The 20,673-nt window shown below is 35.4% G+C and overlaps 1 protein-coding gene across 1 annotated transcript; it reads left to right on the forward strand.

The window, feature by feature from the left end:
• The first annotated feature begins 1,036 nt into the window (after positions 1-1,036).
• LOC132110040 (histone-lysine N-trimethyltransferase SMYD5-like) lies at positions 1,037-11,549 on the forward strand. Its single transcript, XM_059516624.1, has 9 exons — positions 1,037-1,105; positions 3,587-3,609; positions 3,661-3,730; positions 3,818-3,922; positions 4,019-4,093; positions 5,021-5,204; positions 5,475-5,569; positions 6,926-6,996; positions 11,196-11,549. Exons 1-9 carry the CDS (start codon positions 1,037-1,039, stop codon positions 11,284-11,286), a joined length of 783 nt encoding a protein of 260 aa, XP_059372607.1. The 3' UTR covers positions 11,287-11,549.
• The last annotated feature ends 9,124 nt before the right edge of the window (positions 11,550-20,673 follow it).

Below are 20,673 nucleotides of genomic sequence, written 5' to 3' on the forward strand. Positions count from 1 at the left end.
GCCCGCTGGAGAGAATTTAAGAGAGTGGTCTGAGCGCTGATTGGCTATCGAGACGACGCTGACCGTTGATTGGTTACAAACAGTGACGTAAACTGACTCTTTTTTGCGAGTCGGTTCTTTCGAACAATTCCTTTCAAATAACTTTTTTTTGTTAAAAATGTTTGTTTGTAAAAAATATTTAGCCTATAGAACCATTATTATTTTCCATCAGTACAATTGTTTTAGCAACTTTCGTATTAAGTGATGAGCAGAGAGATTCATAAAATATTTTTGATCAATAATAAAAATAAAAAAAGAAATGGTACATACGTTACAATCAGTAACTGAACATTTGTGAAGATGAAATAGGCCACAGGGAGTTAGCAGAAATGTATTTAAAGTTTTGACCAGAAGATAACAATAAATTAGATTTTCTACCTATTCGATTGTGTTTAAATTAATGTCTAAACCTAAATCTTACAATAATGGAAAAAACGTGAAAAACACACTTATGTGTTTACAGTGTTAAAATATTACGCTATATTATTCTACGAATGCCCATTTAGCGGACACATCTTTTATGTAATCTCGAAATGCTCTAAAACAGTACAATCACATTGACGTTGAATTTATAAGGATGTTTATTGTAACCTTTTTACATTCCAGTTCAGGCCTAAAATAACGTAGAACCTAAATAAAGTTTTAATAAAGCGAAACGCATTCGTATGTTTGATTATAACTGTCATATTCAAGTTATTAACACATTTTCGCGATGTTGAATTTGTAACAATTCTGCACGAGTCAAAAGATCCGACTCAGAAGAACGATTCAATCACGGATCTGACGTCACTAGTTGCCCCGCCTTCCGATTACAAAATTATGTTTTTTACCAAACAGTTCCTGAATAACCATTCTCATCGTAGCATTTACGTTTATAGCATACCGCACCTATATTTAATCCCAGAATAAATGTTTTTCTTTCGCAGTCGAGCGTTGGCAGATTAAATCCCACGCACACTATTGGTCAATCCAAGAGGTTGATATGTAAATATCCAACATGGCGGCGCCCGTAAATTACATGTTTTCTCGCTGCGTGGATCCTGTTAAAGCCAATAACTGCGTCGAGGTCACCTCTCCCAGATCAGCCGGTTTATTCTCATCTCATGCCAGAACCTGCTAAACAACTGAAATGTAAACAACTGAAATGTAGACGATTTAACTAACAAATAATCACATGCATGCTATCTAAAGTGGAGACATGTTTAAGGACATGTAGTTTTAAATAAGTTTCTCCCATCTCACGCTTCAGACAGCAGATGTTAAAATATTATTTTATAGTAATCGAATTATCTCTCCTCAGGGCAGAGGATTATTCGCGAAAAAAGCCTTCAGAAAGGGTGACACCGTGTTTATTGAACAGCCTCTGGTCTCCTCTCAGTTCTTGTGGAATGTTTTGTACAAATGCAGAGGTGACTGCACAGATGCTTATCATTCATACAGATCTTCTTGAGCATATCTTTGTGATAAAAGACGTCTCATAATATTTTATTTACTAAAATATTTATTATTATTATTTTTTTTTTAAAAGAAGAGTCTCCAAAGATGCATTTATGTGTTCAAAAATATGAAGAAAAAAAAGTAATATTATGAAATATTATTGGAATTTAAAATAACAGTTTTCTCTGATATAATTTGAAATGTAATTTATTTCTGTGATGCACAGCTGTATTTTCAGCATCATTACTCAAGTCTTCAGTGTCACATGATCTTCAGAAATCATTCTGATATACTGATTTATATTCAATGTTGGAAACAGTTATGCTGCTTCATTATATATATATATATATATATATATATATATATATATATATATATATATATATATATATATATATATAATATAATTTTGGAACCTGTGATACTTTTTTCAGGATTCTTTGATGAATCTAAGTTAAAAACAACAACATTTATTTATACATTTTTGAAAGAAAGACTTTTCTCAGCAAGGATGTGTTAAATTGATAAAAAAGTGATTGTAAACATTAATGCTGTTAGAAAATATTTCTATTTTGCTTGCATCACAGCTTGCAAAGAAAAAAGGCCTGTCCTCACTGTCAGGTACACATAAACTTAAAAAATTGATGACTTATGACTTGTTTTGTGCTTCGGGGTCACATATAACATTGTAGGCTTTATAGGGTTACAACTTTTTGCTTTATCTGACCATAACTGACCACTCACATTGTTAAATTTTCATTGTGAAACATTTAAAAAACCACAAGGATGTTCTTAAGGCTCTGATGTGTTCTTCTGAAGAGGTGTGTGTTCTCGTCAGGTGATGTACTGTAGTGTTGAGTGTGTGTGTGTGTGTGTTTACAAAGACTAGAAAACCTCAAAGGGACTGGGATTTAATGCAGAACCAGGGATGACACAGTTGCCGCTTCGATGATAAACCACGATAAAAAGTCCCAATGGCTAGTATTAGTGGTGGGCGATGATTAATCGCAATGAATCATACCCAAAATGCATAATATATGTGACTCTGGAGCACAAAAGCAGTCTTAAGTTTCTGGGGTATATTTGTAGCAATAGCCAACAATAAAACATTGCATTTTTATGCCAAACATCATTAGGATATAAAGTAAACATTTTATGATTGTTTATATATAATATAAAATATATAAATGTAAATATTTTCAAAATATATACTGCATGTGTGTCACACATTATAGTGCACACACGTATTTTATATATATATATATATATATATATATATATAAAATGTTTATTTTGCATGCAACTAATCATTGCCCAGCACCAATATTGATCATTAAAACCGTACTTAATTATCGCAATCTGAAAAACTCAAGATAAATAGACAGTTAGTAAGAGTCTCACGCAGATGCAACATGGTAGGTTTAGTTTTGTGTGAAAATATGAAAGAAGGCAGAGTACTGAAAAAAATTATATATATATATAATTATAAATTAATTATTTATTAATGCATGAAGGGGGAACTGAAAGTAGGGTTTATAAGCACAGGCTGCTTTGTTTACAGAGGTTAGGTTACCGTGGAATTCGCTCTATTTCTGCTCTTCCATAAGCGCCACCTGCTGTCAGACACTGGAATTACAGTCTTAATTCTGTCTGTCTACTGTTTGTTGTGAAAATTGGACCAAATTTTAGTTGTAAATCTTAACCTGTAGGTGGAAAGTGCTTTCTAAAAGTCTCAACACTTCAGATAATAAGGCAGCCACTTTAGAATTGTTCATGATGAAGCAGATAGAATGCCAATAATTGTTTATTTCGATTAATATTTCTCTTTGAAATTATTTAAAGGCTTAAAAAGGTTTTTTTTTTTTTACAAAACCTTATTCGATCGTGTAGTATGTATTAGTAGAATTAATATTTTTTAATGTTATTTTATTTGTTTGTTATGCAAACGAAAAGGACCTAGGGTTGCTATTTGTGTTTGTTATTTGTCCTCATGAAGTTAAAATGAAAATGATTTCAGCAGCACATTTTAATACACCGTGATAACACTGATAATCGTGATGTTTGTTCTTCATGTGGTTTCTGGTCAGTAATTGTTTGTTGTGCTTTGAAGGCTGCAAGTGCAAAGGCCTTGAAGTAAATAAGTCCGCTTTTGAGTTCAACTCAACATGTTTGCATATTATCCAGGAGTGTGCATTACCCTCCGGAGACTTCCAGTATCATGATAATGGCAAGGATGGTGGCCACCTTCAAGCAGGTGATGTTCTGTTTAGTATTAGTCTAGATAAGTGTCTAAGAGGATTGTTAACATTAAAAATGGAAGCTTGTTTTCTTGTTGTTCCAGGCTCAAGGTAAGGGACGCTTGCAGAGGCTGTTCTCTCAGTTTTGTAGCCGTACAGCTAAAGAAGAGGAGGAAATAGTTCATAAATTGTTGGGAGAGAAGTTTCAGGTAAATGCAGTAGTGACAAATTAATGATTTCTACTGTGCAGAATATTGATTCCCATCTTAAAAGTGGCCCAAAATACAGTGTTGTGTTTATTTCAGGGCCGGCTGGGCTTGCTGTGTAATCTCTTTGCTACAGCGCTGTACGAGGATGGCCTCAGTCAGGTCTGGCTCTCTGTATCACTGACAGTTTGTCTTCAATGATTTCATTATTAAACAAAAAAGGTCATATGAAAGTTGAATGAACATGCATTACTGTTAAAGCAAATTCTAATATTAATATTGAAAAATACTAATATTGCATAAATTATGATTTGCTGCTCACGAACCGTTTCCTATTTTGTGTATATATATATATATATATATAAAAAAGTGAAAACTTTTTTTTTATTTAATTTTTTATTTTATTTCTCCTAAATAAGTGTCTTTGCTCTCGCTTTTAATCAGTTTAATGCATGCTTTTATAATTAAAAGTATAATTTCTTTAAGAATAATGGTATCATGGTACAATAAAATTCCATCTGTTGACATTGAGTTAAAATGAACTAACAATAAAAAAAAAACTTATAAAGCATGTATTCATTTTACTTAACTTTTGCATTTACTAATACATTATTAAAGTCAAAATTTGTATCTTTTTTTGCATATTTTATATTATTTAATGGACCCGAGCTGACATGGACTAACATATACAGTGGTATTTTTTATTAACTAATGTAAGACTAATCAATTCAGTGATGCATGTATTGGTCATTGTTAGTTAATGCATGAACTAATGGGAACTTATTGTAAAATGTTACCCAAAAAAATCTTACTGAACCCAAATATTTAAAGGCTATTTTATTAAGTTATGAAATCTATTGACAAGGTTTGATGCCTGTAACTGACACCAGGGGGAGTTAACAACACCTGTTAAAACTGATTAGATACTGGTTGAAATATTTGTAATACATCATTACTTTTCACCCATGTGGCACCTGAAGAGAGTGTAATAAGAGTGTAAATGAAAACTCATTAATAAAACCAGCGGGTGGACCAATTAATACTAGCACTTACCCTTTCTGTTCTATTCTATTCACTGTGTGTACTGTGCTAGACTAACAGACTTGTCACAGCACTTGTATATTGTTACTCTCTCTTCTTAGTTCTCAGAGTCAGTGGGTTCATGCATGTGACGCACTTGAGCTTCCCAGCCAGCAGAGGGAGCAACTGGACGCTTTCATCGACCAGCTTTACAAGGACATCGACAAAGGTCATTTTTCTTGTAGATCTCGTCCCCTCACACATTGATCTGTATACCTGCGCCAATTGAATCCATCTCTGCATTTGACATCTGCTTCCTCGAGACAGAAACACACATTTTACCACTCAGACGGCCATCGATCCGTGTAAAATATGACTCTCGCTCTTGTGAGAACAGTCTTCATTCGTATTGTTTTAATTTTTACATGCAAGTTGACTCCGAGTCGTGGAAATCAGGTCAGCTTTACAAATGAGGCCTGTCTTCGTGCTCCACAAATAGAGAGGTGAAGATTATGAGTGTTTCCTGTGTTCACAGGTAACCACAGCTGCGTTCCCAATGCAGAGGCGTCTTTTCCTGACAATAACTTCCTCCTCCACCTCAGCGCTCTCAGCGACATCAGCCCCAGAGAGGTCAGATGAGCATGTTCGATAATAGATGCTAAGCTGAGCCTCGTAATGCGTTCGAAAGCCTTGAGTGTTTGATTGTCAGTAGGAATCACGGTCGAGAGGCTGGAGATGGGAGCTGTTCTGGCAGCTTGTCAGATAGATTGAAAAGGCCTTTGCTACTGTTCACATCACACAGACTTATTACAGAGGTTTGTTTATCTGAATCATATTAGCCAGTGGATGACAACTTATCAGGAATTGGTAATAATAGATTTCAGCTCAGACAAAGAGAGCGTTATGCATTTTTGTAAGGTTGGCTAATGCTAGATTTGTTACATGGTGACCATGTACTATTATGTTTTGTGTCGTGTGTTAATGAGAAGTGAATTGAGAAAGCTTCCTGAAATTAGTTTGGAGGTGAGGTAGCAAACAGGATGTGGAATTGCAAGGAAGTAGAATTAAATGAAAATTAAATTAAATTTATGCACTTAGCAGACGCTTTTATCCAAAGCGACTCACATTGCATTCAGGCTAATATTTTTATCCTAACATGTGTTCCCAGGGATTCGAACCCCCAAGTGCAATGCTCTACCACTTGAGCTAAAGTTGTAATGCCATAGAATAAAAGCGGTGCGTTTTTTTCTAGGGAACACAAATGCAAAAACACAGTTTAAAAGTTCAATAAGGTGATGCTTTTATTTAGTGAGAATGCATTAAAGTGTCAGGAAAGACATTTGTTACAACGCTACATAAGAATTCTATTTCAATGTTCAAATAAATGCTGTTCTTTTGAACTTCCGGAATTCCGAAAAATTCAAATGTATCACTTTTTTCACAAAGACATGAAGCTGTGCTACTGTTTCCAACATTGATAACAATCGGAAAATGTTTCCAATAATTCCTCATATCAGAATGATTTCTGAAGATCATGTGACACTGAAGACTGGAGGAATGATGCTGAAAATACAGCAATGCATCACAGAAATAAATTACACTTAAACACAGAAATTTTGAATTGTAGTAAAATTACACAAATGTTTTTAAATGCGTAAGGGACTTCTTTTTAGAAAGAAATCTTGCAAACCATGAACTTTAGTACACAAGTGTGTTTCTATACAGTGATCGTGTCTGAATGAAAGGCTCCAGAAAGGTAATGGTGTGCTAGTGGAAAAATGAATTGTTTACTTTGAGAAAAATGTTATAGTTTGCGTTGGAATACCACTGACAGACATTAAGAAGGCTGTAACACCCACAGATTGCGGTCATGATTCTAGCCAGTTTATAAAACAGAAAGCAATTTTTCTGATTATTTCTTTGATTATAACTTAATTCCCCCAGTTCATCATGTAACCGCAGAATTGCTGATTGTCCTCTCTGCAGGAGATCTTTATCAGCTACCTGGACGTCTGCCAGCCAGACCGGAGTTGTCACAGCCGGCACAAGATCTTGAGGTAAACGAGTGCAATCCCTTGGTTAAGCATTCAGTGAGAGTCTCGCTCCGGAGAGGATCAATGGCCTTGTTCGCTGGCAGCAGCTCTGGGTCTGGAGAACCACAGGGGCCTCTGCTCTACTATTGATCACTGACCTGTCAATCACAGCAGCTGTGATGACGAGCGATGAGGGTCTGCTCGGAAACCCCACTTAATCTATATTCACCTTATTCCTGTGAAAACCCTGACTTCACCTTGAAAAGAACCAATGTGCTGCTTGGATGTGAAGTCGAGATCAGAGTCGGACACCTCTCGGTGGGATCTGATGGATATTATTTATCTTCGCTTGTTAGGGAATAAGAGTAGATTGGAAGCCCTAATGGACCGAACACTCGAGTCTGAAAGATTCATATTTATTTCATATACAGCATCCAAACCCTCATATTTGTTTCATATATTTTCTTTCAGTGCTGGGTAGTAAATGATTACATGTAATCTGGATAACATGATCAGATTCCAAAAAATTAAGGACTTTTAATTCGATTATGAACTATATATACACTTTACTTCACTATAGTACAATTAAATCCTAATATAGTAATGACACACTATATATCATTGGAAAGGTCTAAGTAGACTCTTGAATATATGTTTAACCATTTTATTTTGTTACAAATTATGTAAGTGCATTAAAATTAATTTATTATTAATTTTAATTAATTTATGACAAGAGTGCAACAAGAGTCTATGACAAATCTACATCAGAACAGGAGTTATCACAAAAAGCCTTTATTTCATTGCCTTTTCCAATATCTCACGTTTTAGTAATCATCATAAGCTATATACCATTTGAAAGCTTAAAATCTCAAAATGTATCATGTGGAACCTATTTTGGAATCAGACATTGTGTTACTATACATATGGTATTTCAAAATCTTTTAGTGGTCTCTTCCACCTTAGCGGAGGTGTCATATTACAAAATGTCTTTTTTTATGTCAACTTCATATTTGGAACACAATTTGTGGAACACAAAGTTGAATAGATCACTTTCTGGTGAATTTTCAAAAAGGGGGAAGACTGTTAAGGGGTTAAAATACTCTAATTAAACAAGTCCCCCTGAGATTTGAAGGCAAGTTAGTACATGTTAGTTAGTGTTTTAGTTTGATGTTGTTGTTTTAAAATCACTTTTATTTAATTAACCATTAGCTTTTCCTTAAACTTGTTTCTTCATGAACCCCAGTTTGGAAAACTTTGACGTGAAGTGCATTAAAGGTCCCGTTCTTCGTGATCCCATGTTTTAAACTAGTGTGTAATATTGTTGTTAGAGTATAAATAATATCTGTAAAATTCTAAAGCTCAAAGTTCAATGCCAAGCTAAATATTTTATTTAACAGAATTCGCCTACAACAAACGACCCGTGTGGACTACACGAAAATTATAATCCACATGTAAAACTATGTGCAGCTTTTTAGCTGAGGACAGCTTCCTTAATCTCAATCAGTTTAATGCCGGATTCGCACAAAGATTATTCTTGAAAGATGGAGCAGTTCCTTCTTTGTCTGGAGAAGGTGTTGTTTATGGACCACAACCGGTAAGTGTATTTTATTATTTAAGTTGGTGCGTTTAACAGTTTCTGTAACTTATTACACAAAGGGCAAGGCTGTTTAGCTTTGTTAACTAGATGTTAGGGCTGTGCAAATAAATCGAATACGATTTTAATGTGCATCTCGTCAGTAAATACGCTCCTGTGATTATAAGTACATCTCCAGCACGTGCTCCTGCCCACTTGCTTCTCAAAACTCGTCCAATCGCGTTTCTAGGAGGGTAACATGCGCTCAGCTGGTGTCGAATCACAACACAGGAACCGCTGGCCCAATCAGAACTCGTTACGTATTTCTGAAGGAGGGACTTTATAGAACAAGGAAGACATCAGCTCGTTTTTATGACAGTGAAAACAGCGGTATACAGATAGGTGAATTGTGTGAAAAATACTGTTTAATTACACGCGAAACATGAACACGTGCACACTGTAAACACAATCAAAGCTTCAAAAAAGCACGAAAAACGTAGGGGTGTAACGATTCACTCGTTTTCTCGATGCATCGATTACAAACCCTGTCGATTCATATGCATCGATCTTGAAACATGATTTTTGAATCGTGAATCGCAGATCTCGGACAGTAATCGATTCAAAATGCTAAGAATCGAATGAATCGCGATTTCTATAGCGATTCAATGCTTTCAAAATGTATACACATTAAATTACTACACGCAGTGTTCGTGAATCGTGCCTCTTATCTGTCCTTCACGCGCTCCACTGTTTACCGCCTGAGACTGTCACAGGATTGCGCTCGCGCTCCGTTCGTCTCTGACGCAGCTGACGTGTGATCTATAGGACTCGTGGCCAGTAATGCTAACGTGAAGTAGTTTTACTTTTCTGTAGTTTGTCAATGGCTCTCTGCATCTTACCGACGGAGTTACCGGAGCCGTCGACAGCTGTATTTATTGCATGGACGGAGCAGAAATGTAAGTGTCTAAATCATACGCACAGTTCCACTGAATGATAAATGTTTTTAAACAATGCGGATGAACCGAATATACGAAGGAAACTTTTAAAATTAACCACAGCATTAACAACGACCTTGAAATAAGAGCGCGAGATTTATCTGATAATCAGATGCATGAAAGTAGCGTTTGTTTCATTAGCAAACAGACATCTGGCACGTTTTCTCTCAGAATCATTCGCTGATGGAGAGGAAAAGTTAAATAGAGATGAAGACGTTTTCACACTGAAAGAGAAGCGATCTCGCTCTCATAGACGTGCAAGGCTTTATCTGCAGATAAACTGAATAAAAGCAGAATGAACTGATGAAACTAAAAAAAAACACAAACAGTTTATGAATGATGCAGTGCTAATTGACATTTATTACAGTACAGATAATATTATATTATATTAGATTATATAGGCTACATACATAAAATGATTGTATTTGACATTTCTGTCACTCCTGAAATTATGGCTACGCCCCTGGTGTGACAAAATGTTAGCTTATACATAATACTCTTTAAGCTCTTTTTTAAAAACTTGGTTTACATACATTTTTACGTATGCCATGTCGCATCATTAAACTAGCATTTAACAATGAACAAAAGTTTTTTTTTTTTTTAACCTATGGTTCTCTAACCATAAATGCTACTGTAATTTGCCCCCTGACTAAGCATTTAAATAATTTAGTAGAAGCATTTAAATAATCCTGTGAATGCACTCGAATCAAATCGAATTTAATTGTGAATCGAATCGAATTTAATCGTTCTAAATTTGCAAAAATCGTTATTGAATCGAATCGAAAACCTATCAATTGTAATCGAATCGCTGCCTTGCCAAAGATTCACAGCCCTAGAAAAAAGGGACCTTTAAACATTGCATTATGTTGTTAATAACAAAGAAAGGAGCATTTTCTTTCACTGGGTATAGTTTTTTTAATCAATATGGTATTAATTATTAGTGAGGTAGGTAAGAAGTAATCAAAAGTAGTCTAATTATATTACCTAAGATTGATTACGTTGATAGCTAACTTTTTTTTTTTTTTGTAATTTGGAATCAGTAACCGATTACAGTTTATAAGTGATCTACCCAGCACTGTTCATGTGTTTATTTTATTTTTTGAAGAATCTTTACAGTTCTTGTTCCCGAAAGAGCAAAAGAACAACCTTTAAAGCATTTAGACAGAGAGGAACAGTAACTGCTTATTACTTGGCTAGTTTTCCTTTCACAAAACTGTTGTATGTCTACTGATGTCTCTGGTTTGTTCGGAGGACAATATTTGTCTGAGATGCAACTATTTGAAAATCTGGAATCTGAGGGACTAAAAAAATCTAAATATTGAGAAAATCATCTTTAAAGTTGTTCAAATGAATTCTTAGCAATGCATATTACTAATCAAAAATTAAATTTTGATATATTTACAGTAGGAACTTTACAAAATATCTTCATGGAACACAATCCTTACTTAATATCCTAAGGATTTTTGGTATAAAAGAAAAATCATTAATTTTGACCCATACAATGTATTTTTGGCTATTGCTTCAAATATACCTGTGCTACTGATGACTGTTTTGTGCTCCAGGGTCACATATAAGCTAAAGAAATGAGCTTGAGTGAGTAGTGATGTGATAGTCTGAGTTGATGCTTTTTAAATGACAAACCCCATCATTTTCAGGGAGAATTACTTATTTGTGTGTTCCTGTCAGAAGTGCATGTCCCAGAGGATGCAAGAATTATGTTCAATAGGACACTGGTTTCCATCTTGACCCCATGATGTGCTTCATAAAGCAAGAAGCTCCAAACCAAGCATGAAACACGATCTGTGTGTGCACTAATGGATTACAGTAAACAATAACCTTATGAATTCTTTGTTTTATCACATCTTGAAGAAACTGTACACTCATCAGATCAAGAGAAATGTTCATGTTACTTCGAAGTGACTGTAAATCAACCATTAATCAAAACCAACCGTTTACTTATTCTATACACAGAACTTCTCTTTATAATCTTATGCATGCAAACAGTTTTTCTTTTCAGTTGACTTCACTTAGATCAGATGGGCAGAGAAATAATAAATCAATTTATACTAAATAACTAGTTTGACATTGTTTTAGGTTATTGCTGTAGCCTTTCTGAAATCTTGGCAATAGTTAACGTAAGTTTAATAAAGGTTACAGCAATAATAACAGTAGTTATATGCATTAGCGAGAATAACGAGATTTCAAAAAGTGTGCATCTGTGGTTTTTATTTGTTGCACTTTTTTCACAATTCATAATGTCTCAAAACAGCTTTAAATAAAATGTCAAAATGAAACATTTCTGATTGTAATCATTTTTGATAACAGTTGTGCTGCTTCATATTTTTGTGGAAACCGCAATACTATAGTATTTAAATGTTTGGGGTAAATAATATTAAAAAATAATAATAATACTTGTTATAATTTTATGTAAGGATGCATTCAAGTGATCAAAAGTGATAGTAAAGATTTTTTTTGTTTCAAATAAATGCTATTTTGAACTTTTTAATCATGACATAATCATTTATTATGATTTACACAAAGATATTAAGCAGCACAACTGTTTTCAATGTTGATAATAATCAGAAATGTTTCTTGTTTTGTTAACTATTCAAAGACTGAAGTTCTTTTAAATTCTAATAATATATCACTGTTTTCAATAAATATTATTAATGACAGAGCACAAATTCAGCATATTATTCTGATTTCTGAAGATCATGTGACACTGAAGACTGGAGGAATGATGCTGAAAATACAGCGGAGCATCACAGAAATAATTTACATTTTAAAATATTGGAAACAAATAAACTGCAAAAGATTTTCACACTATTCCTGTTTTTACTCTAATAAATGCAACCTTTGTAAGCATGAGAGATTTATTCCAAAAACATTAAAACACAAAATTATTTCAAACTTTTGACTTAAGGCATATGCAAAATCATGCATATCATAAAATACTAGCCATGTATTCAATGACTCGGTGTTATTAAAGTGATGCAGGCAGTGTTATAAGCTGCAGCTGGCAGTCCTGCATTGATGTATAGCCTTTTGAAATCCATCTTAAACGACTGGAAGAGTGAAGGCAGTAGTCAGTGTCGTGGTCTGGCTGATACAGGCTCTAGCTGGCTGTCGCTTGCAGTCTGAAATCCGTCCTAAATGGCTGAGATGATGCAGGCAGCGGTCAGTGTGTAGGCTGGAGAGTTTACTACAGCAACAGATGAGGAGAGTGGGACACAGAGCTGGACTGAATCAAACTCACATCTTCTAACATCTAACGCCCACTGCTCACGAGCCAATCAATTCTTGACCAATTCAATCAATCAAGCCTCTTGTTGAATATTCTGTTTCGCTTGGAAATACAGCACGTTTTGAAACGCCGCTTCATGTTGACTTGAACTCTTTCCCCACTTCATGGCTCCCAGAATATTTTGTTGTGTGAATATGTGTACATGCAATATATATGTAACACAAAAATATGTTATTCTTGTGTAATGCATTGTTTTGTTTTGTTTTTGTTTTTTTTTGTTTACCAACCCTTCAATGTGGGTAAGTTAATAAAAGAGTAGAGAAAATCGCATTTTTATAAAAGGAGCGGATTCAGAGAAAATGTATATGCAATGGCTTGTTTTACTCCGGATATTTAAAGGCTAAGTTCACACACACACACACACACACACACACACACACACACACACACACACACACACACACACACACACACACACACACACACACAATCTGTCATTAATTACTCAGCATCATGTCGTTCCAAACCTGAAGAGCTTTCTTCATCTAAGAGACATCCGCCGGAAGAGCTTCCACATAGCATGCTACCATCAGCAGAAGTGAGAGAAAGGTGTTTATTACTTTCGAAATATGGATATTTGTCTTATAAAACACACATGGAATCGCTACAGGAGGCTTTTATTCCATGCCTGGAGCCGTGTGAGGCACGTTTATTACGGATGTGCGTGCTTTATTTAACGTGTTTTGGACTGTTAAAGAGAATTAGCCAGGACAGATTTTAATGTAACTCCAATTATATTCGTCTGAAAGAACAAAGTCATTTACACTTTTGGTAAACTAACACTATAAATCTGTTGCTTGACCTCTTCGTATTTAAGTAGAGCACTATGGTTACCAAAGTAGGACATCGTTTGTTATAGCAAGGGCATATCATTTAGTAGAGATGCTATGGCATGTCACATCCAGCAACTACTAAATTATTCCTAGCAATGTTTTTGATCAATTGTTTTTTAAGTTGTAGTCCCCACCATTGCCAAAATCATCTCTATGCTCTTTTTAAAACGTACAGGTCTACTGACATTTATGACATTATAATGCACATAAATTTCAGTAAGTAAATAACTCATCAACATTCTAAAGAGAAACTCAAAGACAAACTTCTTAAGATGTCTGCACACTCGTTTCTTTGATGCATGAGGACTAAAACTGAAAAAATGCATCAATGTCAGCAAAAGAGTTGAAGTAGCCAATTGGCGTCACCTGTTGGTAAAGACTTGTGTGTTATTACTGTAGGTGTAATCAGGTAGCATTAGCATTGCTATTATCCAATCATATCTGAATCCCGCGACCATTTCACCTGCTGTTTGTCATCGCTGTTGTATCAATTGTGCAGCAGACTCGAGTGCTTTGCTAATCTCACCGATGGCAGATCTGTCGTGAGTAAGCACTGCAGTCCTAGTTGCCAAGCTGATGAATTTTACCCCACAATTCTCTGTTTGATGTAGAGTGAGGACGATCTGCCGTGTTGCAGAAAGTATGGAAATCCAGGCAATCCCATTTTATACCTCTTGTCATAATCCTCCAGTTTTTAATACTCTCATCCTCTGTTTATGAAATTCATCTCGCAGCTCTCACACTTCTCGCTCTCTTCTCTTCACGGATGATGTTATTGACAATTTCTATGTGTCTTCCTCATCAGACACATCTGCCAAAATAATTAAACATTTAGTGGAGCAGTCTCTAAATAAAGCAGAAACGGGAATGTTCTCCGAGCAAAACTAAACATAATGACAGATAGGGAGTCTTCTGGATTTGAAGATCGCAACTAAACTGCTGCTGTGTTTTAATGGCACTTGCTGTGAGGAGAGCATCTCTATTACTGCTGCTCATACTTGGGTTTGAACAAGCCCCTAACTTTAGTGAACTTTGGCGTGTAACTCCACGCATTTGTGTTTTGCACATGAATTATACATTCATATTACATTTATGAATTATGCATTCTGACTTATGATTTACACCTGATGGACAGTAGAGTGGCTGAGAAAATAAAAAAAACGTAAAATAACAAATGACTGAAAAAACATCAGATTTAAATACAGAATATCTGTCACCTTTGCAAACATGCATTTATCTGAAGAAAATACTTTGAAAAACTTAGAAACCATGTTGTAAGATGATAAAACATGCAGAACAACTAAGCAATCCTGCAGTAACCTGATAAAAACACCTTAAAATGGTGTAGAAAGATGCTAAAAGACTCAAAACGACTAGGTAACCATGCAGTAATCTGATGAAAACTATTTGAACACCATGTAGAAAGATGCTAAAATATTCACAATGACTTAGCAATCATGCAGTAATCTGATGAAAACTATTTGAACATTTTTGTAATCGTGTAGCTAAATGCTAACATTCAGAATATTTTAGCCTAAATCACTTATAACACATTAGCATACACATAACAACATGCTTAACAATCAGGTCATAATAGAAGGCATTTCATAATGTCCTAAAAACCCTCAGAACATCTTAGCAATCATATCGGCCTAATAACATCTTAAAAACACTCATGTCAGATTAGTAAACACACAGCAACATGCTAACAATCAGAACGGCATAGCAATCAGTTAGTAATGTGCTAAAACACTCCGACCACATTAGCAAACTGTGATTTTTTTTTTTGCTGCACATTTCCCTTAGCACATGAATAGGTTTGTTTTATTTTTCCTTTTAATTAGCAATTTATCCCTATTTGGGAAGATTTGAGATGGTTTGCATGTGCTTCATTTCTTAATTTCATGTGCTTCGAGCCAGATAGCTCTAAAAAAGTTTCTTTTCGCAGATTGTGAAAGCCGGCTGCATCTGCAAACAATCTGTTTGTGTGTCTGTGTTGAACCTGTATCTGCCTCTGCTCCTCTGGATGTTGTTTTATCGAATGAGCCCATAATACAAGTTGGACATCCTGCGAGGATGAAAGAGACGGGAATTATAGGGCAGAAGGGAAGGACACCTGGGGTTGTGTCTTTGAGGAATAACTACTGGATGCAGCTGGCAGCACAGAGCCAGCTGGGGCCCGAAAGCTCAGGCCAGCGGCCCCGCAGGAGCATGTCCAAGTCTGCTTTGAAATACTCTTGCAGAATGGCCCACTGTGAGAAATGCCACAGAACAAGTGGAGCTCCAGAACGAGAAGGGTCAGAGGACAGATCCCTGGAGGACACCGGCTGATATAGATGTCGAGGAGGAGGGCTGCACTCAAATAAAACACAATTCTGACTACAGAAAGAAAGAAGTTTTTATTCGGAATCATCCTGGAGCAGAAGGACTGAATTTACATTGTGAAAAGGATTTCCAATTCATGACTGAAATAACATTTTACGTCACATGAGTCAAATCTTCTGCATTTCCAACAGACCCAAGCTATATTTGCAAAGTCCGTAACTAATGAATATACTTTATTTACACTTCAGGATAATGTTAATGAGTGCTCCCTTTTTAGTGCGTAATTAACTTGAGTGCTGCATGCTCTTATTTGCACACATTTGTTACACTTCAGTGCATTAACACAAATCCGTGTGCTCACATTTCCTTGAATAATAACAACGGGGGAAAAATATGCAGAGCTTTGGCCTTTATCAGCAGTTTCATAGAGTCCGGTCCTCAAGAGATTCTTGTAAAGGAGTAAGAGTTGTGTGGATGCCATGAGTTTTAGCATTTATAAAAAAGTAACGGAAAGTACTGTTTTTTGAAAGCAGTCCTTTGAATTAGAAAATCTTGTTATAATAGTGTTTTGGTTTTAAGAATGGACTTTTTTCAGCTGAAAGATCCAACACAGTCAGTGTAGATTGTGAAGGCAGCTATAGGATGATATATTTATTTATTTATTTCAAGGAAGATTACTATTTATGTTTGTGTTTTTTCATTTTTATTATATATCCTATAAAACCTTTGGTAAAATTTTGCCAATGCGCAGTTTTTTTTAATCTGGAGGTGCAACTTTTGTGAAATATGAAATTTATGTCTGTTCTGCACATATCCCCAGATTATGGATTCAGTAGATTTAGAATTATGTTGTGTTCTCAATCTCTCAATTTTTGTGCTTTTAATTTTTTCTTGTAATTTTCATTAGTATACTAGTTAAAGTAGTAAAAGTGTTTTAAGATCATCAAGGCTGCATTTATTTAATTAAAAATACATAAATCACAGTAATATTGTGAAATATTATAACAATTTAAAATATCAGTTTTTCATTTTGATATACATTAAGTTGTAATTTATTTTTGTGACCAAAGCTGAATTTTCAGCATCATTACTCCAGGCTTCAGTGATCTTCAGAAATCATTCTAATAAACTGATTATGTGGAAAATGTTGGAAACATTTTAAAGTTAAAAGAGCAGCATTTATTCAAAATAGACGCATAGCTCTCTACTACAACTTTTTATTTTATTTCAATTTTTTTTTTTTTTTAAATAAAACCTTTGAATGGTAAGTGTATATTGAACAATCTACTTCTATCCAAAGGGATAACACGCATTTAGATGTTTGTTTTTGTTTTTTATGCGTACACTCACTTAAATTTGATCGGTTTTGTCAAACTGCATATCTTCACTTTGCATCTCACATAAATGTGTCTTGATTTAATGAAGTTTGTAATAGAATAGATATTTGTAATAGAAAACAACCCAAAAAACGGAGGAAAATTTTTTGTAGCAGTGCATTCATCATTAAATGCAGTGACTTTACGATTTAATTCTGCTCTGATTTAAGACCTGCATGATGCTTTAATTTATGGAAGAGATATGTGTATGTATGCACAGTGTGTGTGTGTGTAGATAGTTAGAGTCTGCCTTGCCAGCTCAAAAAGCCTTTAAACACTAATATTTATTTGCTTTAAGATCAGACATTTGTCTTTAACCTCTGTGTCTCGCCACTTGGTTAGATGAGCTTACTTAGCATTACTGTAGTTGCATTTTTACATATGTACATGTTTATGCAGACGCTGCACAATGAAAAAACTAATCGGCAAGCTGCTTTGCTCAGAACCGTTTCTCAAGATGAAGTATGAAGCACATGGAAACCATCAGCAGCGAGCTGTCCAAATCTGTTAGCTCTGTGAAAGCCATGAGCCCAGGAGGGAGACTGTAAAGCAGAGTGACTGACTGCTCCTGTCCCGTGGAGCTGATGGAAAGCTCATTTGCACAACTACCCAGACTCCTCTGACATAAACACAGAGACTAGCACCGCAGAATTGGGCCATGAATGTCTCACGATTGAGAAGCTGTTTCAGGTTTGTTCTGAATGGCTTAATTTTCTTGAAGGTTCAACAAACCATTCTTGAAATGTTCTTACAATGGTGGACGCTTGTCAAAAAAGTCCCAGCTGGGAGATCGCAAGCCCTTTCTCCAAGTGCTTTTTTAATGCAAAATGTTTTATTAATTCAAGCAAATTCAGACTCTAATGAATAAAGGCATCACACTGTTCTCTTTTTCTCTACGTCTGAATAGAGATCCTTGGAGGTTAGGACGCAATTGTGTTCCGATTGCAGCATTTTGGTGCACAGCGAGGATTTATTTTAGCACAGTAAATGGATTGTTGCTTTCCCTCTCATTCATTATTCTGTTCTCTCAACAGTGGCTTGAGACCTTTGGAATATGTTGACATTTGCAGAAGTTGTCCAACCCTATCCAATTTTGAATCTCAGACAATCAAAACAAAGCCGTGTTTTCCAGAAGAACTGGAGTGTGCATGCACAGATGATTTCATCCACACATAGCTGTCCCAGCGAGACTCGTGAAGTGTGAAAAGGCACTGGTCATTCAGTGGTCCATCGTCTTATCTGAGTTTCTAATTCATCACAACAGGTTCCTTGTTAAATGAAGCTAGTCTTTTTTTTTCTTGCTTGGCATTTTGAAGTCGGCCGATGTAAAAGGAGGAACACTGAACAATTATGTTTAACTGATTCTGGGAGTCTGTTTAGTAGGTTGGTGAGATATTCCACAGAGATAAGATACTGTATAACTCCCTTCTTGTCCTCGGGCGAGGCATTTACTGGGATTTATGTCACACAAAAGGTCATTCATGAAGCAGTCATTTCGGTGATTTTGACTTCCTGTTCAGAGGACATGAATGGAAACCGATGGAAATGGCATGAGCGGCTGTCACTCTTGACTGACGACAAATAAGCTGATGTTTAGCTTGAAGGAGTAGTTCGTCAAAAAATTTTTGAAAAAAAGTTTGTTCCTTCGTCAGATTTGTAAAAATGGAACATTGAATCATTCATAAAAAAATATGAGTCCATAATAACGCTTCCTCCTGAGAAAAAGGGGTCTGGTCTGAATCAGGAGAGAAATCTGCACAGCTCTAAAGAAATATGTGGCTGTATTTTGATGTAAGAGACAACAGAGAATGGTCTTTTTTACTGGAGGAAGGGTTAAACAAACACACAGCATCCTTTTGGCTTCAAAAGACATTCATTAATATACTGGAGTGGATTACTTTGTGATGTTTGTATCAGCTGTTTGGACTCTCATTCTGACGGCACCCATTCAGAGGAGAAAGTGATGGAATGCAATTTTAATGTTTTGGGTGAACTATTCCAAAATAATCCTGAAAGTCATATTTGTAAACTAGAATAAAGAAAATTTGAGGTTTCCCGTGATGCCAAGCTGTTTTGAATGCGTGTTAGCTTTAGTATTGTTAGATTGTTCTTTACTGGTCCAAGTATGTTACATGCCATTTTTGGTTACAATTTTAAGTATATTTCACTAATTAATATAAATATTACTTGACTTTTGGGGCCACTTTTACTAATGGCTTGCACCAGCACAAACCTATTTTGGAAATTAAAAACTAATTCCAGAATTTACTGAGGTTTTAAAAAAAGTGCATTGAAAAAGCATATTGCAGTAGATAATGCTGGTCATTATGGAAATGATCCAGCTGAAGTTGTGTTCTTGCAATATTTGATAATCAGAATAAATTTCCACTCCCATCAGCCCTTTAAGGATTGTGCCCTGTTTGAGTAAATCTGGCCTGCAGTCTATGGAAAGTCATGTTTTGAGTGCAGTATATATATATAGTATGTATATCTGAGCCTGTTTGATCTCATTAAGGTTGAAAAGAGCTCTTTTGAAACAGGCAGGAGATTAAAGGCCAGCCACACAATAACACAAAAGCAGTGTTTCTCTTTTAAATGGATATCTTTGTATGCTGTGCTTAGTTTCCGCTATATGATCTGAGCTCACTTCAACCAAATGTGCTGACACTTTCTTGTAAAGTCACCTTAATTAAGGATGCATTGTGCTCAGTGACATCCTGTGGATAGAGCTTAATGAAAAGCACAGCCGATAAAAGACTATAATTTTTTTTAATAAATGAAAAGGTTTTAGAGATTTTTAGAAGCTTCATCTTCCTAAAGGCACATTCATTAGCAGCCTTCCTCTGTAAAACGTGTTGCTCTGGTTAACGCTGGATATTGATTGATGTGGGAGCCGTTTATGGACAAAGCCAGAGCTGTGTTTTAGGAGTAGTTGCTGCAGTCAATATCTGTGAGTACTGTTTGGACCTGATATTGATTGCAGAGTAAAGAACTTGAGTGGTTAGTAAACTGTGTTCACGTCAGCCTCAGGTTGTGCATCAGAAGACATATAGACATCGTTCATATATGACCAAAAATCCCATTTGTAAACACCTTTAATATGTCAAAAAAATTAATAAGATACATTTTTAGATTTCTGTTCAGGAAATGTTTGCAAATTAGTGCATATTGAAATTCTTTTGGAAGGCTTGCAATATAAAACAATTCATTCTTAATTGACTGTGATTAAACAATTGGGGGAAAGTACTACTGTATATATTTATGTAGAAATTAACATTAGCCCAAATGAGTAAAT

The sequence above is a fragment of the Carassius carassius genome, chromosome 29, assembly GCF_963082965.1.
Source record: "Carassius carassius chromosome 29, fCarCar2.1, whole genome shotgun sequence".
Taxonomy (NCBI): Eukaryota; Metazoa; Chordata; class Actinopteri; order Cypriniformes; family Cyprinidae; genus Carassius; species Carassius carassius.

Coding starts and splice junctions, on each gene's coding strand:
- LOC132110040 (XM_059516624.1), top strand. CDS start 1,037: ATGGCGGCGCCCGTAAATTACATGTTTTCTCGCTGCGTGGATCCTGTT. Junction 1,106..3,586: donor AAGCCAATAACTGCGTCGAG/GTCACCTCTCCC, acceptor TGTGCTTTGAAG/GCTGCAAGTGCAAAGGCCTT. Junction 5,570..6,925: donor GCGACATCAGCCCCAGAGAG/GTCAGATGAGCA, acceptor TCCTCTCTGCAG/GAGATCTTTATCAGCTACCT.